Source organism: Candoia aspera, chromosome 18, assembly GCF_035149785.1.
Source record: "Candoia aspera isolate rCanAsp1 chromosome 18, rCanAsp1.hap2, whole genome shotgun sequence".
Classification (NCBI taxonomy): domain Eukaryota; kingdom Metazoa; phylum Chordata; class Lepidosauria; order Squamata; family Boidae; genus Candoia; species Candoia aspera.
Window position 1 is genome coordinate 434,881 of NC_086170.1, and position 27,985 is coordinate 462,865.

The following is a 27,985-nucleotide window of genomic DNA, read 5'->3' on the forward strand; positions in this document are numbered from 1 at the left end:
TCGGTTTCGAGGCGAAGCATGGCCAATGCTTCTAAGATTTTCCTTCCAGGCCCTTATCATCTTGGTTCCTCTCCTCTGGATAGGCTCCAGTTTTTCACTGACCTTCTCAATTACAATATCCTACATGTGATCTCAGTGGAGAGAAACCAACACTTATTTTGGTCTTCGTATTACACTTCTGTTGGTTCAGCTACAGATTTAAGTTCCTTTTTTTACAGCTACATCACACTGAAGGCTGATGTTCAGCTTGTCACCCACCAAGACCCTCGGATCTTTTGGGCAGGCACCGCTACCCACTTGGTTCAATTGGACTCAATCAGCTCGGTCTTTACCGCCTTATTCCTCTGCCTGTCCTTTCCAGCTTGCCTTGTCTCCCAGGGGGCTTTTCCATGCTGCAGCTCCTTGCCAAGAGCTGCTTACGTTGAATCCAAGAAACCTTCCCTGATAAGCTGAAAGGTGGAAAGGCTTTCCCTGGCTCTCCCCGCTTCCCTTCCAGGAAGCTAATCAGCCTGCACTTGGCATCTTCGGGGAGGAAAACCAACATGTGCACCCCCTGCAAGTTCCCTGCCTCCACATTCTTCAGAGGAAATGGGGGGGCCCTCCCTCTTGGTCTTCCCAACAAACTCCAGTTTGTTCTCCCTGCTTGCTTGTGCAGTGACCAAATACGTTTAAGGACGTATCTCGCTGTATGACTGCAGACCAGACAAGTGACAGAATCCTTCTCCTCAATCGCTTGGGTCTGCATTCCAAAGCAAAACAGCTTTTCACCGTAATTGTCATAGCGTTTTCAAAACACTGACTTCGTTTCTTCTCGAAGGCTCTGCAGGGCAAAAGCTGGAGGATAAACTTCCTTTTCACGAGGAGGCTGAGAAAGGAAGCAGAGCAGCCATTCTGAAATGAGCAAGGATCGGTACAGAAGGAAGCCGCTTGATCGGAGACATTTTCTAATGCAGAACAAAAAAGACAGCCAACTTGGCCACTAAGAGAAAACCGCTGTCCTAGAAATTAAAGGGAAGAGGGACGATTTCTTGGAAAGCTGCAAAGTCAAGGTTTAGCACCTGAAATCGGGACGTTTCAGCCTTTCCGGATGTGGAACAATGGCTCTTTGCATGCCGTGGCAGCTCCTGTTGCTTCTTCACCTCCCAGACTCGGCCCTGATCCACGGGTTGGTGACTCACCTCCTTGGCTTGTGCTCCTCTGGAGGCAGGCGCCTCCACTGTGTAGTTTTTATGACCCTTTCTTATTTAATTGGCGCTCCATTCACGGGGGCTGGGTGAAGCTTGGCTATTAGGCAGGAGGGAGGCAGAGGGAAGGTACTCCGCCAACACCAATCAGTGGGGTGAAGAGGCACTCCCCCAACCTCAGGGTTTCATAAAGATGGCAGCATGTGAAGGAAAAGTCAGTTTTCCATAATATGTATATCCATCCAAATTTCTCCAAAACCTGGGATAAATGGAAAAAGCCACACTTTTAGAGCAAGATTTCCTTCAGTGCCAGGCTGTATTCATGCAGTCTGAATTCAGGCTGAATTAAGGGAACACTTTTTTCATAACTTTGCCCTCAGTCACTGGCTTATTCCATCAGGACATCTGTTTTATGGAATATCTGACATGCTATGAGCCAAGACCTAGTGCAATTTTTTTGTCCTGCTTCAGGACTTTTTCAATACATCCCTCAAGGTAGGAATCAATTTGAAAAACACTTTAGAGCATACACAAAGCACTTTTTGAAAACAAGAGTCCATCATAACCACATACAGATTTTGAAATGTACCAGAAAATTGGCCCATTTGGCTCCATACTGTTTATTCTGAAAAGCAGGACCTAAAAAGTACGCTTGCATGTAGCTTTATTTGTACACACGACCCTTTCCAGCCCGGGTATCTGAGCATTTAAAGTGGAAGTTGAACTGTATTGTGATCCTGTTGGCAATATGGTAACTCAAGCCAGCTAGATCTGTCTATCTATCTAACTTGTCCCCGCCCATCTCCTCCCGTTGGGGGACTCTGGGCAGTTTACAACAATCGATTAAAAACAACAACCATAAAATACACAGTATAAAAATGCAATAATAAATAATATAAATAAAGGTAAACATAAATTACTGCGCAGCTGCCTCTGGAGACAACCAGAAGTGAGCCGGTGCAAAATCGAGGCGGCCAGACTGCTGCCAGGACCACCTCACCAGGGGAGAACACCACCTACTTTAAGACCGACCGCAGTACCGCTTACTTGCAGGCGCCTCAGCTCAGGTCAAAGTGCTGGTCAAAGTGCTCTTTTGCCCTTGGTCTGATTCACGGCCCTGCACTGGAGAATTTCATTTTGGGGTGAGATATTATGAGGATCTCTCTCTGCAGAAGATTCAGAGAGGCAGTTTCGGGGAAACCAGAGACCCTCCCCAAACCATCCCCATGCAGAATGTCCTCGTGTCCAAAAGGACACGCTGCTGCTGCTTCCCACGGGACTGCAACCCTTCATTATTTGAGGAAGTTAATCCTGTATTTAGTCACCAGATATCACGCATTATTCCATACTGCTTCTGGCAGGCACCGCGGCATTTATGTAAGAAGATTGTCTTTCAGGTGTTCTTTTTGAAGTAAAGAAGTGGATCCCCGAAGCATTAGCCTGAAATCTACCACTGTGCATTTCTAGCTTGCTCTAACATAGAATTTCCAGCTCCCCCTTAGAGGCTTTTTGTGTGAAAGTGAAGAAAATGCACTTACAACTTGTGCTTTTGATGATTAGGAAAAAACAGGCAAGAGAAAAAAGTGAGCTTTTGTTGTAACTATAGAGTAAGAGAGAACTCTGTAATCACACTTGTGTTTGCTGCAAAGGAAATTGAAAGCTTCTTTCTATTTCTGTTTATCTTTTCTTTCTGCGCTTTCGTCTTTCCCTTTGTTTTCTTTATTCTCTATTAGCTTTTGTTAGTTCTTATCTTCTCATTAAAACTTTAAATAAACTTTATATTAAAAAAGAACAAGCCCAGAGGAGGCTTCAGGTGAGATACTCTTACCCAGTTAACTGACAGTCCCAGTTAAGAAGCCTTAATTGTGGCCTCGTATGGGGGCGGGGGGCCGTGGGGGTAACCTGCATCAAACCCCTTAGAGAGATGAGGCCCTGGCACGCCATCTTTCCCCTGCTCGCTGCATGTCTGATAAAGAACACAGTTCTCAAATTTACCCAAAATACAAATTAAGCATTTTCTCTCTCTGTTTTTTGGCTAAGGAATGTATAACAGAGTTCTTCCAAAGATTTACTAAGGTGTGAGGAAGGGGGTGGGTAGAGGAAATAAGTAACTGTGGTTTCTCTGAGGGTAACTAAGCTTCCTATTCATTACAGTAAGAGATCAGGCAGCTTCCCAGCTTGCCTCATTACAGTTGCATCATTCCTGTCATTAAAATCTAACATGTAAGATTAGAGGTAGGTGAGAGTCCAGCACGAAAGCCCCTTTAGGTGATCTGACCACACAGCTTCTCTTTCCACTAAGCAGCCTCCCCAAAACTAAGATGCCCATTCCAGATGGGTCTGTAGCCAGAAGCTTCATTTTCTAGACCAGATCCCCAAGTTTCCTTTCAGAAGCAGCCACTGCTGAGCCAAAATGGATATGGACAGATTGCAAAACACACACATCCCCCCCACACATACAGCCCAGAGATGCACTTCAAAGCTCCATCACTCAGACAACAAATGGATGTAAATACCCAACCACAACCCACCCAGTTTAGTACCTAAGGCGTCCACAAATGAGGCCCTGGTAAGATGGCAAGACAGGCCGCTTCCCTTCAAACTCAATTATTAGAGGCAATACCCCAAACCTGGAACACCACATTCTCTGGTTTTGACCAGCCCCGGCCTCCCTCTGACAGTTACCCACAGCTCTGCTCTGATCTTAGCCAGCAGGGCTCCGTGGACACCTCTGTCTTCTCCCAGAAATGCTTAAGCATACATTTTCATTCACTGGGGAACCAAAGCTCCAGTGTCAAGCATGTAAGACTCACACACAGAAACTAGTTTTAAGCTAGTATCTTGGAGATGTATGGCTATAGCCTTAGAAAATAGGATTAATAAACTCCATCAGAACAGCTTAGTCAAAACCTATTCCTTGGTCTATTCACTTGTTACCTTAATGCCAATCTAACCCCCTTTATGAAAAACGAAGCAGGACACACAGGCAGCAACGTTGCTTCTTCAGATGCTGGAGGGCCAGGTCTGCCTTCCAATCCCAGACTATCTGTCCTCAGCAGGTCACTGCATGTCTGGAAGTTGGGAGCAGGAACTGCATTTTGATACCCTAATTCACAGAACATACTGACTGAACGACGACGTGGTTCCAGGATAACACCTACTCACATAACGCTACTTCTAGAAATACCCTTTCTCGAGCATTAGCATTTAGTGTCCCAGAAGCGATGTGAGGGTTTCGACCTAGGTAGACCTTGACCCAGATGGGCCCGCACCGTGGAGAGCCATGCCTGCTGCGGCCCTGAGAACAAGTTCCTCCGTTACGCAGTGGGACCTTCCTGGCATCCTGAACGGTTTGTGGGACATCGGGTGGTTGCGAGAAATCTGTTTCTTACCAAAAAACAGCCCCCGCTGTTGCTTGTATTGCACAAGGCTTAGCAAAAACATTACGAATTGCTAATGTTTCTGACGGGGAAGGGAAGGGAAGGGAGGGAGGAAGAAAGACCGACCAACCTTTGTAGAGATGTGGTGTGTATTGCCTTTTCTGTACACCTGTGCTTTCGATACTGTGGGGGACTGAAGCATGAATCTCCTTATGTTTCTGCATACAGAATACTTACAGAGGATACATTTTGGTGTTACATTGTATTTCCAAAGAAGGAAGTAAAAGTGCAAAAGTAAAGCCATTATGACTCACCTGAAGTCACTGGGATAGTCAGTGTGAGAAAGAGAAACGTAGATAGACAGGTTAGGGAAATAAAGAGATCGGATGTAGCCAAGCCACGCTAATGCTTCACACATTTAAGCAAGCTTTCAGAAATTATTTACTTTAACCTGCCAGAACAGGCTGAAACTGCATTTAAATTCTTCAACGCTGACTCCTGTATTGTGACCTTGAGAAGGAAGCTTGAATGATTTTCATGTTTTAGCTACTAGCACGGTAGCTCTACTGCACAACGTTCTAAAAGTCTGGCTGACTTACCTGCAACCACGTCATCCTGCTGTCATCGGGTTTGGGTCCTCCGACCGATCAAGAGGTCTGCTGCAATTTCAGGGGCCTCTGGAAAGATTTCAGAAAAGGCAGTCAGTTTACAGGGCTACCACTGCAGCATATTCAGCATCAGAATGAAGAACCTAGAGTTTCCAACACCTTCATTGCCGGCTTTGCTATTTACACAGTAACAGCTGGAGTTCTCCAACTCCTACCTTACATACTGTAGTCAGTGAAACCCAGCTGAATCTTATCTTAGTTAAGTTACTAACTTAAATAACTTAAGCATAGTATTGCTTAAGTTACTACTACAACACACACACACACTCATTCCAGCCCCGAAAGTGTAGAAGAGCTGCCCTGTCCAAAGAGAGTACATTAGGCAGGGATGTGTTTACCTCAGTGTTACCGAGACTGGTTTGGGCCACGTCACTGTCAAGCAGCAAAGGTGTGTTACGGCTCGGCACTCTCCCTGCGCAGCCTCTCAGGCCCACTCAGACGGACATTCTCCCTGGAGTGCTCTGCCCCTCATCCCCTTCTCTGGCCTCATGCTTGGGGTCTGCACCTCCATTTCTCTGCTGCCCTCCCTCTGGGCTTTTCTAGCAGCAGTTTCCTCTGGGGGTGTGGGTCACGATCAGGTTTTCCCAATCAAGCACTCTCTTGGAAGTGGTTCTGTATGAGCCTGATTCTCCCTCAGAGCTGGGTTTTCTCTAGAAGGCTCCACACCTGTTTGCCTTGTCACGCTTTGGAGATCTGCATTTTGCCCTCCCATCCCCCATCCTCTCTTCTGCTTAAAGGGAATCCGTCTGGAATGTTTTGCTGCTCAGGTGGGGTGACTCTGAGCTAGCCTGTCCAAGGGGGATGCTCTGCACTATTGGCTGCACTCTGGGGGTTGGCGCTTGGGTGTACATTTGATCAGAGCCAGCTTAAACACCAAAGCTGGCTAATTAACTGTCTGCAATGCCAGAATTCCAAGAGGGTCTCCATCTTGAAGAAAACAAGCATCTGTCTATATTTTTGGGTTTATCCACTTTTTCAATTTATTTTTATGGGGATCAAAGATTTGTAGCTCAAAATCTGAGGACAGCACTCAGTCCAGATTAAACAACATAAGGACTCAGCACTGACAGTAAGTTATTTAAAGAAACAAACAGCTTTACCTTGGGACACTGAGCTCTTGGTAAATTATCTGCATTTAACAGACTGTGCAAGATGCTCCACCTATAAAGTTAAATGTGAGGTGTAAAAGAGATTGAAATTTAAATTAAGTGAAGCAAAACAAACTGAGCCTTCCCTTCATTTAATGGAAAATGTATGGCACCTTATGGAGACCTAAGAAAGACGACTGCCAAGTGGGGAATTCACAATGCTGTACCACCTCCCGCAACCTCCTGTTTTTTCCTTCTGCCTCAGTTCTTTCAGCTTTCCCTTAAAACATGCTAGAAGCCCAGCTGCTGCAAAGCACCTTTCCAAACACTAGCATATCATTCACTTTGACCAAACATTCCTCCCAAACTAAACTAACAGAGAGCCTTAATCTATACTGGGAGCCTGTGGTTAGCTGCTATAAAAATACTTGCTGCAAATCTGCTGCAATGAGACAATGCCACCTCCAAAGTTTGTTCAAGAGATTTGAAGTAAGCCCTTCGTGAGACATCATGTTCCTAGGGGTGATGACATAGGATTTATGTAACAGGGGTTTCGGGTTAGGGTTCTCTCCTTTGCTGTTTCTTTTCCCAACAATAACATGCAATTATTCCTCATTTATGTTCCCCTCTTGACAAGTTGGTCTTTCCTTTTTTCTCCACGATAGCGTTTTAGCCATGACGAAGAAGTGACATTACTGTTCCTAATTCAAGTACCCCAATCCCAGCCGAACTGGAGCTAGGCTACAAGCCCTCCTCGCCCCCCCCCCCGTAATGGCTCTCATGGACGCCGGGCAGGAGCCGCGCGCCTCAACGGGGCCGAAGAGCCGCCGGGGCCCCAGTCGGGCTTCCGGGAGGCCTGCGCACGGCCGGACCCGGAACAGCCGTCCTGGCCGGGGCGGAGGGAAAGGCTGCCCGAGGCTCACCGGGGCGCTCGGGCTCCCGCTGCCGTCGCGCGTCTCGGCCGCCTCGCCTCAGCCCGCGCGCGCCGGCCGCTTCCCGCCTTTTCCGTCCGCGCGCGGGGACCGCCCTCCGCCCGCACATGCGCGCCTCGGCCCTGCGGCGCCCCCCGGAGGCGGGCGGCGGGAGCGCGCGGCGGGGGGGGAAGGCCGCCTGCGCGGCGGGGGCGCGGGGGGCTCCCGGGGCGGCGGGCGTGCTTGCCGCGGCGTTTCGTTTTGCTTTTCTCGTAGACCGCCCGGAGGCCCTCTTGGAGGGAGGTGGGTGGCGAGGAGATCTGAGACACTCGGTGGAAGAAACAGACAGACAGACAAACGGGCGCGTGTACGCAAGCAAGCCTCCCCCGACGTTCAACAGCCGCCGGAAGCGCGGAGGGAGACCGGCACGCGGCCGGAGCGACAAATGTTGCGGGGAGGAGAGACTGAGGGCCTCGGAAGGGCGGCGGCGGCGGGAGGGGCGCGAGGCCTGCCCGACAGGCAGGTTAGGCTCGACGAGCCGCGCCCGCGGAGGAAGGGTGGGCCGGTGGGTCGCCGGGCCGGGAGTCCTCCGCCGCCCAGAGAAGGGCGGGCAGGCGGGCAGGCATCCGTCCCCGCTGGTGGCTGTGGTGGCGCTCCCCGAGACGCCGCCCGGTGTCTCCCGCTCCGCCCCCAGCCCCCAAGGGGGACAGTGGCCCCCGCAAGGCTGGAGGGGCGCACTCGGCGGGGGGGGCCGCCGGCCCGGGGAGAGGCGGCCGAGGCGCGCTTGGCCGACGGGGGCGGGCAAGCAGCAGGGCCGGGGCAGAGAGGGACAGCAGCAGCATGTCCCCACTCGCCAGCAACCGCTTTTGCCAAAAACAAAGACTGGTCTTGCTTCCCTACGAAGCCACGAGCAAAACAGATCCAAGTAATAATGATAGTGGCGGTGGTGATGCAGGAGTATCAATTGTCCTTTCCTTCCAACCCAAGCACCAGGGAGCCAACTGCCCGTCTCTGCCTGTTCAAGTGCACCCAGACAGCTCTGGAATTACAGACCGTTTTTAAAATAAAGCTTGGACAGTTGCTTTGAGTTAAAACCACTGCTTTGCAAATTTGACATACCCAAAGCAAGAAGCTATTAGATATTCCAAATCTTGGCCCCTATTTTCATTACTTCAAGTTGTAAGAAATGCAGGACTAATATTTATAACCCACAGCTGAGGAGCAGCAGGAACCCACACATTGTTTTCCATTCCTCCCTCCAGCTCTAGCTGCATGCTAAATCTTCTTAAATATACATCCTGCTGCATCTAACATACACTGGTTCATAAATAAAACTTATTCCATGTTTTCATTTTTAAAAAACAACTTATTTTCCTACTGATGGGTGCAATGCAGTCCTGCATAAAAATGGATCCTGCTCGGTACCCATGCAAAGTTGCAGGACTCGTTGAGAACCAGAAGCATGGGGTTCACTGAACAGCCGATCGACCCATTGTTATCCAGAAGGCTGCCTGTTCTTTGAGAGGCCTGGTTCCTGGCCCAGGCATCACGCCAGAAGAGTCACCCCTTCTGCCGTGTAATTATTGGGTTGGTTTGCTACTAGGACAGCTCCTCCGGCACATTCTTTTCCTTGGCGGGAGAGGCAAGGGCTTTATGGCTCAGACTATTAATGGGCTGGAATGTCAGAGGGCATTTCCTAGCTGGGCGCCTTGTTGTTCTCACGCCGTCTTAAACGCTCCAGTAGGTGGACAATCCGGATGCTGCCTAGCAAGAGGCCCAAGTGAGCCCGTGGAGTCGTACAGAAAAGATTCTCAGGTCATTTTGGGAAAAGAGGCGACCGCACTGCGTGGTGCAGCATGGAATTCAAAGTGTGGGTTAGCTCAGCAATTCTTGGTGAGCAGAGCATTTGCTGGATTTGATTTTTCCAGCTGAGGGGGAAAAAGGTCTGCTAAAGAGAGCCACAGCAGAGGTTTGTAAATTAAGAACGGCTGCAAGGAGGAAGCGGCTGCAGATACATTTTTCTGCTTCTCCTGGTGCTGGAGCTCTGTGGTCACCAGCTGGAAGCAACAGGCTGGGGATCCTGGTGGAATTTGCTGCCGCAGGGATGTGGTGATTGGCCCTGGCTTTAATTACATCAGTGTGTCAGAAGGGAGATGAATTTATGGAGGAGAAATGTTCTGCTTCTTGAGGAATTTATATATGCTTTTCATTACGTTACCATAAAATACTCAAAATATAAAATAATGCTGTGCCATAAAATCATCCGATAAAAACTGAAAGCCTATAATCAACAGCCACGAGGAGTGGCCACCAGAGGAATTAAATAAGGCCTTCTTTGTCCGTGAAAGGGTGCTGGTTCAGACACGGCGTCAGACCTTTGGGGCTCACCCGTGAGAAACTCCTGCCTGTTCCAGGGAGGCAGGCCCTGAGCTCCTAAAAAGCAGCTGGGCCCTGCTAAAGCGCCAGTCCAGTCCTACGGAAACTGGCCCCAATGCTGGGCAGGCCTCAGAACCAGAACCTGGGACTGCCGAAGGCAAGCGGGGCCTCCTCCGCCCTCTGTGGCTGAGCATACTATCACCTTTTGCTGGAAATGGCCTCCCCGCTGGGGGCTCTTAGTCGCCCCAAGCCCCCAGGAAGATGCCTCACTGAGCAAAAGGGCAAGCCTGTCCTCTGTCCCGGGGACGGGTGCTGAAGCACACACAGGCTGTGGAAGGTCTGCAGTCTGCCCAGGTAAACTGCTCCTGAGCGAGGAGAACAGGTTGCTACTCTTGCAGGGGCCTGTCAGGCGGCCCTGGAATCGCCACTTCCTAATGTCGGGGTGTCTTCATCATGGAAGCTTCAATGGGCATTTCATGGGCATTTCACTCTGACAATTGCAGTGTCTCCCACCCCTGCTTGGGGGCTACAGATTCCTGCCAACTGCTTGGAAGGCAAACTTACTTTATTCCGCGGCAATGGCAAGATCTTTCTCTTTTGCAGCAGCCAAGTACCTGGTTGCAAGGCAGCTGCTCCCTGACGAGGCTCTGCAGGACTGTTTCCCACTGGCTGACTCAGTCCCTGCCGTTGTTTTCCTGGCTCTTACTGAGAAGACCTGTTGGCAAAGCAGTACTGGCCAGACTCCCATTCTGTTCATCTCTCCCCTCAGCTGCCCAGTGCAGGGTATTTCAAGAGCAAATGCCATTCAGTGCCTATTTCGTGCTCCTGTCCAGAAAGCCTAGTCCAATCCCCATCTCTCATTTTCGGGAGTGCCCATTTTTCCCGACACCCTATTCTTGCGCCGAGAGAGACAGGATGGGGAAGGAAAGGGACCTCAAGGCTCCAGCCCAAGAGCCCACATTCCAAAGCCTGGGTGGCAGACAGAGCAACGACCCAAAGGATTCCCAGGGTCAAGGGTCAGGAGCCTGCCTGCTCACAAGACATGCTTCCTGGGAGAACCCTTGGCAGCTCCTCAATCTGAGGAAGAGCCCATGTCAGGGAATGGGGTAGCCTTCTCTGCAAGGCAAGGTTGCACCAAGGGCTGAGCCTAAGCCAAGACACTGTGAGGACAGGGCCCAGGGAAGGCAGAGGGACGGATTCCAGAAGGCCCTGCTGCCCCTACCATTGGCACCTCAAATGCTGGGACAGCCGCACCAACTGCCTTCCCATGGTCAAAGGGGACTCTGCCAGTGTTGCAAATGCATTTAGAATGAGGAGCCATGGGCCTAGCAATTCCGCGAGCGAGCTGGCTGGCTGGCTTGCAGATGGCTGCTCTGCTTACATGCAGAACACCTTCTCCCAGCCTTTCGTGTTGCAAGGAGCATAATGCATCAGAGAAGGAGCGCACAACCAACCTGTGAAGCTGCACAGGAAATCCCACTGTGAGGGCCAAAAGGGGGCAAGTACGATTTTGCCGTCTACTTTGATGAACAGGCGGTGCCACCACTTGGCTAAAGCTAGCCCCACCCAATTAACAATTCTGGAGTTGCTGCGCCAGCACATCTGGGAAGGCTGGCTCAGAAGAAATTGGTTAGAGCGAAGCGCCCCCTGGTGGCAGTGCCAGGAAGGGCAGATACCTGAACACAGAAGTGGCCTTGACCAGCCAGCATCAGAACAGGAGGCTGGGGGGGGGGGGGGTCGCCTGGGAGGCAGAGGCAGGTGTCACACTCCATCATGCCCAGGACACGCAGAGTGCCCTGCCACTTCCCCCTCTCTGAAAGGAAGATTCTTCAGTTCTGCAGCATACACATTTTTATTCAACACCAAGGGATGATCAGCTCCAGCAGGAAGCAAGAGGTGCATCTTAGAAAGACAACAGCAGCACGGCACAACTTTCATCAGCGCTCCCTATCTGTAAGTCAAGCAGAAACCTTTCCCAGAAAGGAGTCCTGAACACTGATGCACATTTTTGAAACAACGAGCAGCTTCCGAACACAGCTTCTTCCCTGACCGATGGCTCCGGGGAGTCAGCGCAAGCCTGCTAAGAGCCAAAAGAAGACCGGAGGAGGAGGCAGCAGCCACCCATCTGGTGATAAGGGCTAACCTGGTGGCTCTGGGGTCAGCCTGCAGGGGAAAAGAAGAGTGTTGCCAAGCTCCCAGTCACGTCCTTCGAGCTCATGGGGCATCCCTTCCTAGCTATCCACAAGGCAACGACCCTGGGTGTGCTCTTCTCACACCTGGGACCTGGCCCACGTTCCAATGGGTGACCCTCAGTGACACCAGGATCTGACCCTCTTCCCTGAAATCAGCAGTGCCAGAGTGTCCAGAGCCCTGGCCCTCCAGCTCCCTCAGCCAGCCCGCACAAGAACATCCCCACTTCCCACACCCACATGCACCAAGGGGACACCCCAAGTGAGAAGGTGGAACAGGCTGCATACAGGCTTGCTGGGGGGGTGTCAGGATCACGTGAACTTAGAGACCTGCAGAGGCAAAAGACATGGCCTCAGGCGGCGGGAAGGGCCAGCCTCGTCCTCCAGCACGGACTGAAGGCGGAGCCTGAGATCACCAAGGCCCCCTCTGGCCAGCTTGGCTGTATCTGACCCTGCTGCCAGGAAGCCACAGAGATTTGGCTAAAAGAGACACTCCTGTTCCCGCCTCCCCTGCAGATGTCCCCGCCTCCCACCGGAGCCCTCTTCTAGCCCAAGGACCATTAAGCTGAGCTAAATCCCTCCATGCAACGCTCACTTCTTCCAGGAGGCCACCGCCTGCCCCCTGCGCCTGCCCTTGCAGTGCCTTTCCTGCAGAGGCTTCTGCTCCCTCAGCCATTCCCGGCTGCTCAGCATCCGGGCCGCAGGGGAAGCGCTCGCAGAGGTGTGGCAGGAGGGTCTCATGCCCAGCCTGCAAGGTTTGTCTCGCAGAGTCCTCTCTGGCCAGCTGTTGAAGACTGGCCTCCAAAGCCAGCCGGGCCTCGTGGGCTCCCTTCTCCAGCTCAGCAGCGCTCTCGGCAGCCTCCTGGCAAGCCACCCGCACCCTCTCCTCCAGCGAGGCGACTTCTGCCCTGAGCTGCTCGGCCAGCCCTTCCTTCTCCTGGATCTGGGCAGCAGCGTGCAGCACGTCGGCCTGAAGGGAAGCCAAGGCTTCCTCCTGCTTGGTGTTCAGGAGCTTTATCTGGGCTTCCAGCTCTGCCACCTTCTCCTGCTCCACCTTCAGTCGCTGATGTCGCTCCTCCCAGTCGATGCTCAAAGCTTTTACCTGGACCAAAAGCACAGGGATTGCGCCCTCAGAACCCGGGTGCTGCCCGTTAAATTGGCTACATCCCTCCCCCCGCCTGCATACGGCGGCTACACCACCGCCCCCGTCCTGCCTCCCTTTCGGCTTCCGGTTCTCATCCCGTGGCAGCGAGAACAGCGAGCGACTGGGGCAGCGGCACAGACCCTCTCGCCGCGGCCCTCAGCGAACGGAGGGCGAGCTGCAGAATCCAGTGCCCAGAGGATTAGGGTCTAGGCCTAGGTTGGGCATCTCGGTCTAGCGCTCGGGAGCCGCAGGCGGAAGGAAAGAGAGCCCCGCGGGAAGCTGTGGGAAAGATGCCGCGACGGGAAGGGCGAGGGCCGGCGGCGGGTTCTGAGGGAGCAAACCCCGCCGGCAGAGAAGCGGCGCCTCTGGGCCTCCTCCCTGGGTCGGCAGGAGGGCCGCCACCGTGCCGAGGGCCAGCGGAAGGCGAGCTCCGCGAGGGCTGCGGGAGCCGGCCGGGTCGAAGCCCCTCCGGGGCGGCCCGCGGGGACAAGGCAAGGCGGGGGCCATGGGCCGGGGCGGGCGGCGGAGAGGGCGCCCGGAGCCGCCCCGCACCCACCTTCCTCTGGACGCCCTCCACCTGGGAGAAGTCCGCCTCGATCTTCCGCTGCAGGGCCGCCTGCGGGGGCGAGAGAAGAGCCGGGTGCCGAGCGGGCCTCCCGGAAGCAGCGGGCGGCCCGGCGGGCGAAGGCGGGACCAGGCTCGGGCACCCTCGCCCGCCTCCCCCGCGGCTCTCGGGCCCCGCCACGCCACCCTAACCCCGCCGCCCTCCGGGCCAGCTCCCGGAGGCCCCGCCGCCGGCGCCGCCGCCGTCCCCGTCCCCCCGCGAAAGAAGCGCGGGACTCACGAAGGCCTTCTCCAGGCAGTCGACGGAGTGGAGGTCGTCGTCGTCCTCGTCGTCGTCGTCGCCGCCCCTGGGAAAGAGCCGCAGAGCTGGGCAGCCCCCAACGCGGCTGGCGCCCCTTTTGGGCGGGCGGCGGGCGCAGCGAAGCCCGGCTCTCCCGCGCCGCCTCAGCGCCCGGCCACGCCCCCGGCCCTTCGCGCCCAAACCCGGCAGGCGCTCCTTCCCCGCCATTGGCTCCCGGGGGTCAGGTGACCACCTCGCCGCCGCGTATTCCTGCTCAGTCTACGCGCTGCCGCCGAGCGGGGCGCGCGCCCCCTGAAGGCCAGACCGGCCCGCCCGGCCCACTCACCTGTCCGCCATTGGGCCGCTCCACCCGCGCAACTCACCCGCCCGGCCCGGGCGGGGCCGCTATTTGAACCTTCCCTTGCGTTTCCCGCCTCGCCCGCGCCCCTCAGGGCCCGCCCTCTCCCTCCTTGCCCCGATTGGTGGAACCGAACGTGACGCACTGGAGGGGGCGGGGCTGGAGCGGCACCAGACGTACCTGGGCGCCGGGGGGGCTCCGCGCTCGTGGACGCGCTCGCGCGTTCCATCCGGAGGCGCGGGAAGCGGGTCCTGATTGGCTGCCCCTCCAGGTCCCCGCCCCGCGCACTCTCCCTGTGCGCGCTCGGAAGCGCTTCGCGTCCCCGGAGCGTCTCCGGCGCTGACGCTGAGCCCTCACCCGTTCCGTTCGCGGAAGGCCCCGGCTACGGTCCCGGCTGCCCTGCCGGCCTGACCTTCGGCAGCTGTTGCTGGGTTCCCGAAGGCTGCCGGGATGCCCGTGGGCAGGCTGCCGCCGCACTTCTCCAGCTGCTATGCTGGACGGAGCTTCTGATCGCCTGATGCTCTTTCTCCCCCCCCCCCCACGGATTTTCAGGGGCTCGCGTGGGCTTCCGCCCCCTCCCCCGTTTTCTTAAGCTGATCCCGCCTGTGGGCGTCCTCCTGGCCCGGCCCGAGCTCCCACTGTTGCCAGAAGCGCCCAAGGGGGCTGCTCGGGGGCGCCCGAACGACCCGCCGGGCTTGCTTGCCCGGCCAGCCCTCCGACCACAGCGGCTGCGTGGCGCCCAAGGCTTGGACCGGCGCGGTTGCCCATGTCCAACAAGAGGGCCCGCGAGGCTCGATCTGAGGCTCGGTCTGGGAGGGGAGCACCGCAGCGCGAGGTTCTCGGTGGGGAGCGCCCGTCCGATCGCTGAAGCGCCCTCCCCCTGCCTGGTGTCCCCCCTCCACGGGCGCCCGTCGGAAGCCGCGGAGCTCCTGCGCTGCCCGACTGCGCTCCGTGGAAGCGGGGCGGCTTCTCTCGGGCATCGGGGACTCTTTGGAGCGCCCGGTCCCTGGGCGATTCTCGGGCGCGCGGTCCGCAGCTTCGGGGCCCAGGCCTCGGGCGAACGGCGGCGGCTCCGGCAGCCTCCTCGATGCCCCCGCCGGCCTCGGCAGTGGCGTGCCCCCCGCCCCGCCATGGGCTCGTGCCTGACCAAAGGTAAGCTGCCCGCTCGGGCTCAAGGTCCCCGCGGTCCGGGTGGGGCGCCAGCGCGGGGACTCTGAAGTCGGGGCAGGCTCCGTGCAACAGCGCACGAAGCGGGAGAGGGCTCCGGGAGGCGTCCGACAGGAATCCCTCGGGTGACTGCTGTCCCTTGGGTAGCGCCCTCGCTCAGTCTGGAAATCCCACACCCCCAGCCTAACTGGCCTCCCACTGAGCCTCCATGCACCGCCCCAGTCTCTCTCTGCATCCGTGTGGCTAAAGGGATGGATGAGAGCAGAGAGGATCTGCTGTCTTTGTGGAAATGACTGGCCCGCCTGGCTGAGATTCCGGGCGGGGAAGGGGCTCCCTCTGCTCCGTCCAGTTGCAGGCAGGCAGGAGGCAACGTGAATTATCTAGCCGTTAAAAGGACATAGTTGCAGAGGCCTTTCTGCATTCTGTACACGCTCAAATGATGGCCCATCTTCCCATCTAGGGGCCTCCAGAGACAGCTTTTCAGTCACACAAGTGCCTCCTTTCTCCGCTGGGGGCTGTCCCATCCTGCTCAGCCAGGGGAAAGTTTCTCTGCAAGCCCCACCCGTAGGTGGGGGGGGGCGGAGGTGCGAAAGCCCCAAGGAAAGCCTGGCTAGTGGCAGGCTCCCCCAACGGAAAGGGGCAGGCGGAGTCTGCAGCCAACAGACAAGGTGAAAAACAAGTCCCAGCGCTGGGAGGGGAGGCAGGGGAGAGCCAGCCTTCCACCTGCCACCAGCTGCAGGGCATCACTGTCCCTTCCGCGTCCTTTTCCATTTCGTGGCCTCGGATGCAAGGCACCAAGAAATCCGGGCTCGCTGGCTTGACTGCAGGGAGGCCCTCTGCGCTCCCAAGGGCTGCTCCAGCCTGTCCAGAAGCAGCCCAGCTCTTCTGGATCCACGGAGAGCCACCAGAGTCACACCGTATGCCCTGGACAGCCACGCGGCTCCTGCACACAGAGAGCGAAGTTGCAGGGCATCTGGAAGGCACAGGGGCCAATCCCCCATGTCACGGGGGAACCCAGGTCCTCCCAGGCCGGACTCCCCATGTGCAGGGCCCAAAGCAGGCCCGGACAGCAGCTGAAAGGGGAGGCGAGGCACACCCCACGCCTGAGTTTTGAGGAGGCTTGAGGGGGCCCAGCCGCACGCCCCCCCCCCGAGCCTGGTCCAGCCCATTCGCACTGCTGCTGAGCCTCTCACTGTCCTTCTTGCAGGACTCCTCACAAATGCCAAGGAGGGGGGCGCTGCCCCTCTGCCGGACCAGCCTACGGCTGCCCCCCAGAAAGGTGGCAATCCACCAGATGCCCCCCCGCAAGAAGGCACCGGTGAGGTAAGGGACAGCACCCCAGGCCCTGGGGATGGCTGCTCAGAGACAGCATTTGTGTTCCGCTTTCCCTTAAAGCAAGTCTGGATGGGGAGAGGCTACCTAGTTGCAAACGGTCAGGGCAACAGCAATGAAGAGAGAGGCTGGATGCTGTAAGCTATGCGTGGAAATGGAACATAAAACAGCAGTAGGAAAGTTAGAAATCACAGCAGGACTGAGGCGTAACTTAAAGGCGTTTCAAATTTGGGGCAGCCACTGCCCAGAAGCCCCTAAGCCAGGAGGGGCCTCCAGAGGTGGTGCCGCCCTTCCCCAGGGCCTGGCTGGCAAGGAGTCCCCACATGCTCCTGGCAGGTTGGCAGAGGCTGGGGAAGGGCTGGGCTTTGCAAATAAGCGGGGCTGGAGGGGGGAGTTCTCAGAGGCAGACTTCAGGCCCCACGGGCACCCAGTCTGGGACAGAGCTGCTGCTGGCCGAAACACCGGGAAGGACGGCCAGGCCTGCAGAACGATGGCCAGGCCCTTCACACAGCTCAGAGGTTGGCCTCCCGTGGACACGGCAGTCCTGCGTCACCTCCTCCTCCTTTTCCTGCAGAAATCATTTCAAGGCTCCAGTGGTGCTACCTCAGGGGCCTACAATGTGACAGCCCTCGCCACATCCTCCCTGCTGGGTAGGTGTGCCCATCTGCTGCCCAACCCGTTCCCTGGCGCTGCTGCCCGAGGGGAGGGGCTCTCTAGCACTTCCGCCACCATTGCTCAGCTGGCAGAAATACTAGGGACGCATCTCTATCAGGGCACCGTGGTCCCCTGTTGCATTAACAAATCCTCACTCCAAAAGCCTAATTAATAACAAAACCCAGAGGCCTGAGACAGCTGCCTTGAACACACATACCGTAGCCTGGTGGTGGTGCCTGCTGTGGTTCGGGGGGGTGAGGGGCGGTGGCAACAGTGCACAGAGCGTGGCCCCTTTGGACCTTCAGCTGCATTATTTGCGCAGAAGCAGCTGTGTGCCAGGATGCAGATGGCGCACCTTCTTCCAGGAAGGCCAATCCCAAGTGAATGGCTTCCTAGGCATAAGAGCGGCTGGACAAGGCACCAGTGACCCAGAGCGGAGGTGGCCCCCCCTCTGCCGGAGGTTTTGAAGCCGAGGACAGGCGGCGATTTCTCTGGGGCGCTTTACTTTGGATTTCTGCGGTGATCAGATGATGGACTAGATGGTCTCAAGGTCCCCCACTACCTTGACGGTTCTATTCTTCCGCTGGTCTACCTCAGCAGACATGACTTTGGCAGCGATATGGGCGTGGTCAGCCAGACAAGCCATTCTCTAGAAAGGGGCCTCCTTTGGAGATAGGCCGGATTCCTTGGGCGAGAGAGCCTCGGATCCGGCCGGAGGGAAGGGGACCACTGGGGAGGGCGGTCCGGCGAGTCAGCCTTCCCCGTCCCCAAAGCCACTGCAGTCGCCCCCACCGTGGCTCTTCACGGCTCCGCTGCTTAAGCATTCGGACAGTGCGGAGATTAATAAGTCTTGCGATGTTTGTTTCCATGGAAACCCTCCGCAGTTTCTCCAGCCGGGAAGGTGCAGGACCAGCAGGCAGCGTTTGTCCCCATGGCTGCCCCAAGTTCCCCCGTCTGCTCACGGCTGGGCTCAGCCCTGCTCCTCCTGTCCTCCAGGCCTCCTCCAGACCATCAAGGACCACGTCACCAAGCCCACCGCCATGGCCCAGGGACGTGTGGCCCACCTCATCGAGTGGAAGGGGTGGAGCCCCAACCAGGTGGGTTGGGGGCAGGCTCCCCCCGAAGAGGCGCTCTACGAGGAGCTGACGGACGAGCTGAAGGAGGCTCGCTTTGCGGCAGGTGAGGGGGGGGCAGTGCGGCCGAGGGCCTGGACGGCGGTCGATGCTGGGGGCTGCTGAGCCTGGGCGTCTGCGGCCTCCATCTGAGGACGTGAGTGGTCTGGCTGGCCATCTGCTGCTTCGTTTGGTGGTCCTGCGGTGCCTGCGTGGGGGCACACCCAGTCCTCCCCCAGACCCCGGCCAGGACCCGGGATGCCCGCCCTGGCCTCCCATTTCTCTGCCCCCCCAGGCGTGGCAGAGCAGTTTGCCATCACGGAAGCCACACTGAGTGTCTGGCCCTCGCTGGATGAAGAGGCGCAGAGCTATGGGCGAGGCTCAGAGGACGCGATCCAGCTCCCAGGTATGCCCCGGCCATCCCTGCGGCTTCTCCAAGCCCCCCAGCTGTGCCTTCCCTTCTGACTCCCCTCTTCCTTCTCCTTCAGCCAGACCTGGAAGGCCTCTGCCTGCAGGAGAATCTTCGGTTCTGCCCACCGGCCTTGGCAGGCGGCCCCCGGACCTTCTTGCTTTCCACCCGCGAATCCCCCATCCCAGACCGGCCCTCAGAAGCGAACGGCTGGGGCACGGCAACAGGCGGCTCGGGAAGGGGAGACAGGGAGCGGGCAAGCCTCCCCGGCTCCCTCAGGCAACAGCGGAGTGCCACGTCCCTGCGCTACGCGGACAGCAGCTCTCCCTCGGAGGATGAAGTCTTCTACGACTAGGCCAGGCCCTCGGGCAGGGAGTCGGCGGCTCCAAGGGGGCTGGACGCGTGACTGACAGGGGCCTTGGAGCAGAGACCAAGAGGGGCCTTTTCTCGGGCCCATCCCACCTTCCTCTGGCTCTCCTGGCCTGCCCCAGAGGAGGAGGGGAAGCGAATCACCGTCCCAGGGCCGCCTCTGCTGCAGGAGAACGCCGTGCTCTGGCACATGCCCGCACAGCTCACCTAATCCGTTATTAGCCCTTCCGGTGTTGCGACTGACCTGTACAGCTGACCAGGCCAACGCACGTGGACTGACTGAGGGGCTCCCAGCACTGCGGAGGACAGACCTGCATGCTCAGGCCGTGCATCCCTTCGGGTTTTCCTGCCTACGTGCTGTGTGTTTCCATGCTTGCTAAGGTTCACAGAGCAACGGCGAAGCTTCCTTATCGGCTGATGGTGCCTGGTGTTGTCCTGAATATGTACGTTTGTAAATAAAAAATGATACTGCAGAAAATGACAATACCCCCTCCATGGTACGTTCAAATTCTCGCCTGGAAGGAACCAGCCCGGTGCCCTCCGGATATAACCACCTCCATGTTTGAGCAGGGAGGAGGGGACTTGTCCCAACACATCTGGGAGACCTCCAGCTGGGGAAGGCTGGAGCAGGGGCCGCTGTTCCCTTCCCCGACTCTACGCGAGGCCTGTCCCAGCCTGCCCGAAAGACCTTTCTGTGGGATGACAACGGAGTAAAAGCAAGCAGGTTCTTTTCACTATCCTCACTGCAGGAAAAAGAGGGCTGGGGAACGCCCTCCTCCCCAAACCCATCACCTCCCTCTAGCCCCAACACTTGCCAACGTGCCCCTTCCCCCACCCTGGGAAAGACATCAACGTAGACAAATTAAAACTGTATGCTTACTGTACTTTGCTAACTATTTCTGAAATGCCCAAAGATTTCAAAAGTGCCTACATCTTCCACTTGCCAGTTTTTCAATTTTATTTTACTTCTGTTCCTGTCAAGCCTATGCAGGTCAGAGAACAGCTCTTCCATTAGCAAACAGTGCCAGATCACAAACCACAGACGTTAAATACACTGCTTCACCTCTCCGGCACCCTCCTCACGCAGGCTCTGCTTTTCAGCGGCACTACTGCACAGGTTTGGGATTTGCCAGGTCTTCGATGGCTTTCCTTAACTAAAGGAGGAGGAGAGGAAAGCTGATAACGGGGCACGAAGAGGGTGTTCGGAGCTGCCTTGTCGCTCTCTCTAAGGAACGAGTCTCAGGATAACTGCAAAGTTTGTTTGCAGAATGGATCTTTCTCTGAAGGAGCTCGATAGGGAGACTGCAGGCTCCATTTTATTTTTATTGTATTTTCACAACAGTCCTGTAAAGTAGGCATGGTCCAAAGTGCGTGTCAGTTACAGATGACTGGGGATCAGAAAGTGATTTCCACACTTCCTCACAAACGCTGCCTAAGCTGCCTAATTCACTTGAGGCACAACCATTATTCCAACCGGGGATGACCAGCCTCTCTGAGGTGGAATCCAACAGACAGCACCAAAGAGGAAACAGTTTCAGAACAGTAAGATGCCAAAAGCAGTCTTAAAACCCATTAGAAAGGAACAGCAGTTTTTCTGAGGAAGGTAGCACCAGAAGCCAGTTAGGAGCAGGGAGGGCAGGTCTCTCTGCACAAGCTATGGTGGAAAGCCCCCCTTCCTCCCTCCCAGAGAGAGAGCAAGCGAGAGAGCGCACTTCCTTTGGGCAAAGGAGAAGAATCTCCCAGCAGATTTTAGGGAACAGTCACAAATACACACCACACAAGATCCCCACGTCTAGGTAAAATAAGACATAGGAAACCTGCCAGTTGCCCAGGACACCTTGAAGTGGGTACTTTGATTTAATTTGGATCTCTGCCCTGATAGAGGCTTGGTCTTCGGTGCCCCGCCCAGTCCTGCACCCTACAGGGTCGAAAGGGCTCCACAGCGCATCAGTTGCGTGCTCGCTGGAGAGACGCACATCAGAAATAGTTTCACGCTGAGACTCTTGGTTCACCTAACTCTCTCTGGCCTCTGCCTCGATGGCCTCCAGCGATGCCACAGGGTTGGCACAGCAGCAGCAGCCAAGCCCCCAGTGCCCGCCTGTCCTCACCCCTGCCCCCAGTTCCTACAGAGTCAGTGGGGATGGGGATCAGGAATGGCCACCTTGCTGCCACCCCCCTGGGGGAGCCCAGCCACTCACCTCCCTCCTGGTCACGATCCCCACCACTTTCCCCAGCTGGGTGACAAAAGCCCGCTGCAGGTTCAGCAGCTCAAAGAGGTGGTGGGCCTACAGGAGAGAAAATGGGCTCAGCGTCCCTTCCTTAAGGGGGAAAGGGGTCCTCTGGAGGTCCGGGTCAGAAATCTCCCTCCCCAGCAGACCCCCACGGGAAAGTGTGCCCAGCCCAGCCCAGTCCAGCCCAGCCACCCCCCGACCCACAGTTCCCCAGAGGTGGCAGCTTCCTTGCCTCCTCCCTGCCACTGCCACGGCACCTCAGCAGAGGAACGAGCCCCAATTCAGCCTGGCGCGGGGAGCCCTCAGCCTGGGGCAACTGTGCAGTGCTCAACCGCCCCATGTACCTGGTGCAGGGATGTCCACGGGGAGAGCTGCAGGGTCACAGGGCTGATGGTGCAGCCTTCTCCCAAGGTCTGGCCCAAGGGAGGCTGGAAGAAGAAGCGCAGCCATGGACACGGGGTGCGGCCGGAGAGGCAGGGCCTCCCTTGCGGGGAGCCCACAAGGGAGGGGAGCCTGGGGGCCTCCCAGAGAGCGTTTTCTCTGCTCTTGCCAGAGGTCACCCTCTCCAACCCACCTCTTTCCCCTGCTCCTTCCGGGGCAGGCTGGCATCCTCGTAGGTCTGGAGAAACTGGATGAGACTGGCTCGCTGGACCACCCCCAGCAGCATCAGCGACTCTGAGAGAGGAGCAGAGGGGAGGTGGGCCGAGCACTGGGGCCCCTGCCAAGTAGCTCCTGCCTTCCCTTGAATCATTGCCCCCACTGGGGTGGGGGGTGGGGGGCGGGGCAGCTTCCCAGGGGTCCCTGCTTGTGAAGACCCTCAGAGTACAAAACCCAGGAGCCCTCGGTCTCACCCCCACAGGCCAGACTGGCCTCCCCACTCCCTACAGGGATCCCCCTGCCACATTTGCAAAACTGCAGTACCAGCATCGTCTACCACGGGATATTCCTGGTCGTCCGTCGTGGTGACCACCTGGAGGATGTCCTGGAAGGGGGCTTCCTGAGCCAGGATGACCATATCGGTGTTCATGAACTCTCGGGTGGTGACCGTGTAGGACCTGGAAGGGAGCCAGCACTCACCAGACCAAAGGCTCTGCAGGGGCCGGAAAGCAGGACGGCCGGAGTGACACTTTTGGGAAGCAGGGCTGCTTGTGCTCCCGATCCAAGACATGGCCAGAGATGCTCTAGGCACGTGCAGAGTGCCTGTTCTTTTGGCCTAATGGACTGAAGTCGCTGGCATTCCAACCCCCCAGCCCCAGCAGGCCATGGAGGCCAGGCAGCTCACCCGATGTGCCTGCTCCGGATGCGGGGCAGGTACGGCAGCTTCTTGACGATGATGGTGCCATCGTAGAAGGAGGGCTGGAACTTCTGGGCGATGGCGTTGGCGACCAGGACGGCCAGGAGGACTGGCAGGATGTGGGCGATCTGCCCTGTCATCTCGAAGGCCAGCAAGGCGGTGGAGAGGGTGTGGGTGACTGAGCCAGAGAAGGCGGCTGCCCCTGTGGGGAAGGGCGGGGGCCCATCTCAGGGAGAGCAAAGGTGTGTGTGGGGGCTCCTCCTCGGGACATAACAAGGGACACCCCAGTGAGGGCAGCGGCTTTGCCCCCAGTTGCCCTCACTCTTTCCACGCTGCCTCCGAGTGCCAAGGAGGCCTCCTGACGTACCTGCCAGTGCGTACGCCCCAGGGGTGATGGGGCTGGGGGGGCCCTCGGCGGTGATACCCCTGGGGAAGACGAAGGCCGCAGCCTCACCCACCAAGCGCCCGATGGCAGCTCCTGGGGAGAGCAGAGAAAGACACCAGTCATCCCTCCCTCCCTTTTACTCCGGCCCGCTGAATCGGACAGGCCGGCTTCTCTGGAGGGCAAAAGCAGCGAGCGAGAGAAAGCAGAAGCCCTCACCGTAAACGAAGACGGGCATGAAGTACCCAGCAGGCATGGGCATGGTGGTGGCCAAGATCAGCATCCAAAACTGCAGGGACAGAAAGGATCAATGCCAGCAGCCCAACCTCCAAGAGCAAGGGCCCACGGCGACCAGCCAACAGTTCGACCCATGCCACTGGGCAGCGAAGCAGAGGATTGACGGAGAGACCCGGGGAGGAGTCAGAACAACTAGAGACCCCCTGCGTGCCTGCCCACGAGGCTGAGGCAGCCCAGCCCTTGACACGGCTCCCGGGCAGGGACTGCAGATGTCCCGCCTGCCAGGCCCAGGAGGCTCCCTGGAGGGTGGCCTGGCCCCAGGCGCACCTTCATCCCCAGGAAGACGGAGAGCGTGCCAAAGATGGTGATGCTTGGATCCCACCACTCCTGCCACAGATTGGAGGGGTCCACCTGGGGAGGCCTGTCAAGCGATGCATTCTGGGAGAGGACACTCCAGGTGCGGTTGTCCAGGAGGGAGGTGAGCAGCTCCTTCATGCTCAGCTGCAAGGAGGAAGGGCAGCGCTGGGAAAAGGCCCCCGCCTCCTGCAACCTACGGCAGAGGGATGGCGGCTCCTCCCCTGCCCCTGCCCCGTGGCAAGCCTGGCTCAGCGGAGACATGGCGGCACCCATGTGTTTTCCCGCAGGCCCTACCCTCGGCAGCAGCAGCTGATAGTTACCCTGGAGGCCATGAATTGTCCCAGGCTAAGCGGGAAGGTGATGGAGGACAGCAGGAAGGCCACCAGCACCGAGTAGAGGGGCTTCCTGCAAAAGAAGGCCCGACGGTCACCTCTGGGAAGGGAAGGGAAGGGAAGGGAAGGGAAGGAGGGATCATCTCTGGGAAACAAACTTCACCCCAAAGCCGCAGGGGATGCATTGCTGAGGGAGTCTGGGCTGGGGGCAGACGGGGGCAGGGGTACTGTTGGCGCCTCCTCCAGTTCTCAAAGCCCCGAGGAGACGTCGGAGGCCCTCCGGAAGGCAGCCCCTTTGGTGCTACTTACTCGGTGGCCAGCAGCCTGGCCGTGAAGGTGTTCCTCCAGACATAGGCCAGGAACCAGCGCTGGCAGAAGAGGTAGGCGCAGCTCAGCACACCGCAGATCCCGCTGCAAGGAAGAGAGGAGGCCCCCTGCTTGCCAGGGGCTCTTGCTGCGGCATCTGCCCCCCCCCCGCCCTGACCGCAGGGGGACCCTCTCCTCACCCCAGGAAGGCGAAGAAAACGGTCTCCGGCAGGTCAAAGGGGAAGTCGATCCGGAAGCTGGTCTTGAAGAGGGCCATGATGGTTTCTGGAAAGGGGAGCGCAAGAGTGGAGGGGGTCTGGCCCTGCTCTCCGGGAGCCCCCTCCCTTCCTGGTTTCTACCCAGCCCCCCTGGCCAAGAAGACCCCCTGGGTGGGGCAGAGCCTGGGACAGTACCAGGAACACACCCAGCCGGTCTTATGGCGCTTCTAAGCGCAGTTCAGGGAATCTGAAGCGGCCCAGGCTGCCCCCGCTCACTGCACCATCGGAGCTGTGGCCCCTGCGCATGACAGAGGGGCTGGGGAAAGGCCCGCCGGCAGTTGCCCCACGGAAGCCGCATGGCCAGTCAGCCGAGCTTGGCTTTGGGGCGAGGGTCAGAGACTCCACCGGGCGCGCTGCCTCTGGCGAGCATACCCCCGCCCCCCCCCGCATCCCCAGGCGGAGGCAGAGCGGCTGAAGGTCAGCCCACAGGGGGCCTCCTTTCGGCAGCCAGGCTTGTCCGGCCACTCGCGCCCCCACCTTGTTCGCTACTGAAAACGGCCAGCAGGCGAAACATGAAGGCGCCGCAGGTGGCTGAGAAGAAGCCCCTCCAGTAGTCCCGGACCGCGAAGTGAGAGGACGTGACCTCGATGCTGAAGAGGACGCCTGTGGAATGGCAACGGGCGGCCCAGGAGCTGGTGGGGGTCGGTCAGCCCCGGCACACAGCGCCCCGAGCCCACCAGCCCGGCAACTCCCGCCTGTCCCAGTTCGGCCGGCCTGGGCTCAGCCACCTCGTCCTTGAGGCGCGTCCCCAGGCAGGCCCCACCCCAGCTCCGTCTGCCAAGCCTGTGTCTTACCACTGATGGGAGCCCCAAAGACGGTTGCCACGCCCACGGCCGCTCCCGCCACCAGCATCTCGTTTTGCTTGCTTTTGTTCTAGGAGGAGGACAGATGCACCCGCTGGAACCTCTTCCTCCAACGCCACCGAGTCACCCTTGAGGCCCCCGGGGCCCGGCCAGAGGCCCCACGCAGCCGGTCTGGACCGGCCCTCCCTGGGCCCCTCCAGCCGGGAACGCAGCCCTCAGCTGCCGCTGAACTTCCAGCCCATCCTGGGAGGGCAGCCTCACCTCCTCAGCCATACCTCATACTCCCCGGAAACGCTCATCCGGATCTTCCCCAGGTAGGCTGCAATCATGCTGGAGAGGTGGACAAAGGGTCCCTGGGGAAAGCAGAGGCCGGCAGGAGAGTGACGACCAGGAAGAGGCCGATCCAGAAGGCTCGGATGGAGCTGCTCAAAGAGGAGGGAGAGCTGGCCCACAAAGGCCCCCCCATCGATCTGCAGCCTCCCCCGGCACCCCCCAAATGGGGGGCTTCAGGAGCACCACATCTGCAAACGGCCCTCAGGGTGACCTTGCAGGTTTCTGGGGAGGAGACTCTTCGCCTTGAATGTTCAGCCAGCTGGGTCAGGCTGACTGACGCTGGCGGGACCAGCAGCTTCTCCACTTCCCAGTTCCTGCCCAGCTCCTTCCTGAAGAAAGGCCTGGAGGGACCCTTCCCTTCCCGCTGCCGCGACTCAGGCCCTCCTTTCTTAGAAGGGCGCTGGCTTCTCCAGCCTGGGGGTGGGCAAGGCTGACAGGTCCAGGGCAGATGCCTCCCCTCCGGAAGCCCAACTCTTTCCTCCTCTCCCCTGAACGGCGCCTGGGAAGGCTTCTCCCTTTCAAAACACCACAGCCTCCCTTTCTTTTCCCAAAGGCAGACACAGCCAATCAGCGGAGGCCATGCCAGGATTGCCGGAGAGACCTCTCAACTGACCGGCAGGATGCTTACCACTTTTCCGAGGAAGACGGTGCTCCCGCAGGCGAGGGTGCAAGTGAGCCCCACAACCTTGGCCCCAAAATTCTCCATGGCCAAGTACTCCTCCAGGATGACGCCGGTCAGGATGGTCTTGAGCTCGGGGATCCCAGAGCCTGGCAGAGAGGGCAGCGCGGTCTCCCCACTGCTCCCATCCCCCGGGCAGGGCTCCCCAGGGCCCACCCAGATGCAGCCCCCGGGCCTCACTTGCATTCCTTGCCAGGGCTTCTCAGGACTCGGGGGTGGTTCGTTTTGGCTTCCGTCTATTGGGCAGCCCCTGAAACTGGGTTAGGTCAGGCGCCAGGCCAGACGTGGACAGTGCGTGGACACAGCACCTGGGTTGCCCTTTCCTCAGCAGCTTCCTTTCAGGGAGAAGAGCAAGGGCAACAGACGGAAGGAGGGAAACGTTTACGCTTCCGGAAAGGCCCAAAGCGCTAACAGTGGCCATCTCTCTCTCCTCCTCCTCCTCTCATCCGGACGTGGAGAAGGGAAGGAAGGTGCTTCGCAGTCCAGGGACTGGAATGGGGCAGACGCTGCCTGAAGGCCACAGCGGCCCCCCGCCTCACCTCCAGCATGCTGAGTGATGCTCTGCGCAAAGCCTGTGGAAAACGCCGACAGTGCGACCGGGTACATGGTCCAGGAGAGGAACTTCAGCACCGGGTAGTCCCCAACCTCTCGGTAAAGCCACACATGCGCTGGGGAGTCCAGAGAGAAATCAAGGGGGCCGGGAACTGGACCATCACGGAGTGCTCGGGTGCGAGAGTCGTTTGCTGCTGCGGCTGCCCAGCCCCAGTACTCCGAAGGCCTGGCTGCCTTTCCTCCCAATGTTCAACCCTGCGTGGACTGGTCTAATCCCCTCTTAAAAATGGTACCCATCACAGTATCTTGTGACACGGTGTTCCACAAGCTGCACAACAGTTTTCCTGCTGCTTGTTCTGAATCTCTTGCCCCTCAAAGTCTAGCTGGGGGTGGGCGGAAGGTGTCCTGCCACAAGGGATTTGGCGGGGCAGCTCACCGCTGGCAACCCTGGAAACGGTGAAGTCCATGGCGAAGCTGACCAGTGCCATGATGACACCCAGGGCAAAGAGGAAATACCAATCGTCCCCAACGCGGAAGAGCTGCCGCTTGATGCACTCCAGGCAACCTGCAGAGGGCAGCAGAGGCCTGGGATTAAGGGCCTTGAGGAAAGAGGCTCTTCTCCCCCCCAGCTCCACCTTCCTCTGGAGCTCTTGCCTCCCACCACCGGTGCCCCGGGGATCAACAGGCCGTGCCTACTTTGCCCCCTTCCACTGCTCCTCCCTTGGAGGGAACGGGGGGGGGGCAGGTGTGGTGGAAGAAGAGGCCAAAGGATCTCCAGCACTGGGGGAGCGCTCCCCCCATGCCATATATGTGGGAGCCCCTCTCGTGGCTGGGTGGGGTCTCCCAGGCAGGCTCCTACCATGCACCGTCCTCCGGGCTCTTGGCCAGGGCCTCCAGCTGTCTTCCCAGGGCAGGAACACGTTCTCCTCCTCCTCCTCCTCCTCCTCGTTCTTGGCTCCATCTCTCTCTCTGGATGCTCTCTCTGGCCTCTCGGCAGCCATACCTGGAGGCTGGGA

At 58.0% G+C, this 27,985-nt stretch overlaps 3 protein-coding genes across 3 annotated transcripts; 1 reads left to right on the forward strand and 2 right to left on the reverse strand.

Moving 5' to 3' along the window:
• Positions 1-11,440: 11,440 nt before the first annotated feature.
• LOC134507141 (uncharacterized) lies at positions 11,441-14,012 on the reverse strand. The gene is made up of 4 exons (XM_063317627.1): positions 13,785-14,012; positions 13,497-13,556; positions 12,392-12,898; positions 11,441-11,770 (listed from the first exon to the last, which is right to left on the reverse strand). The coding sequence occupies exons 1-4, from the start codon at positions 14,010-14,012 to the stop codon at positions 11,555-11,557; spliced, it is 1,011 nt and encodes a 336-aa protein (XP_063173697.1). The 3' UTR covers positions 11,441-11,554.
• A 2,081-nt stretch (positions 14,013-16,093) lies between these two features.
• Positions 16,094-19,614, forward strand: FAM131C (family with sequence similarity 131 member C). The gene is made up of 6 exons (XM_063317628.1): positions 16,094-16,394; positions 16,517-16,632; positions 17,216-17,291; positions 18,292-18,474; positions 18,703-18,813; positions 18,900-19,614. The coding sequence occupies exons 1-6, from the start codon at positions 16,094-16,096 to the stop codon at positions 19,169-19,171; spliced, it is 1,059 nt and encodes a 352-aa protein (XP_063173698.1). The 3' UTR covers positions 19,172-19,614.
• A 505-nt stretch (positions 19,615-20,119) lies between these two features.
• LOC134506942 (chloride channel protein ClC-Kb-like) lies at positions 20,120-27,985 on the reverse strand. The gene is made up of 19 exons (XM_063317324.1): positions 27,829-27,985; positions 27,406-27,534; positions 26,957-27,085; positions 26,367-26,506; positions 25,681-25,758; positions 25,397-25,475; positions 25,080-25,205; positions 24,525-24,609; positions 24,328-24,429; positions 24,007-24,091; positions 23,657-23,830; positions 23,312-23,381; positions 23,078-23,188; positions 22,699-22,912; positions 22,338-22,471; positions 21,991-22,091; positions 21,761-21,844; positions 21,384-21,470; positions 20,120-20,339 (listed from the first exon to the last, which is right to left on the reverse strand). Exons 1-19 carry the CDS (start codon positions 27,968-27,970, stop codon positions 20,292-20,294), a joined length of 2,118 nt encoding a protein of 705 aa, XP_063173394.1. The 5' UTR covers positions 27,971-27,985; the 3' UTR covers positions 20,120-20,291.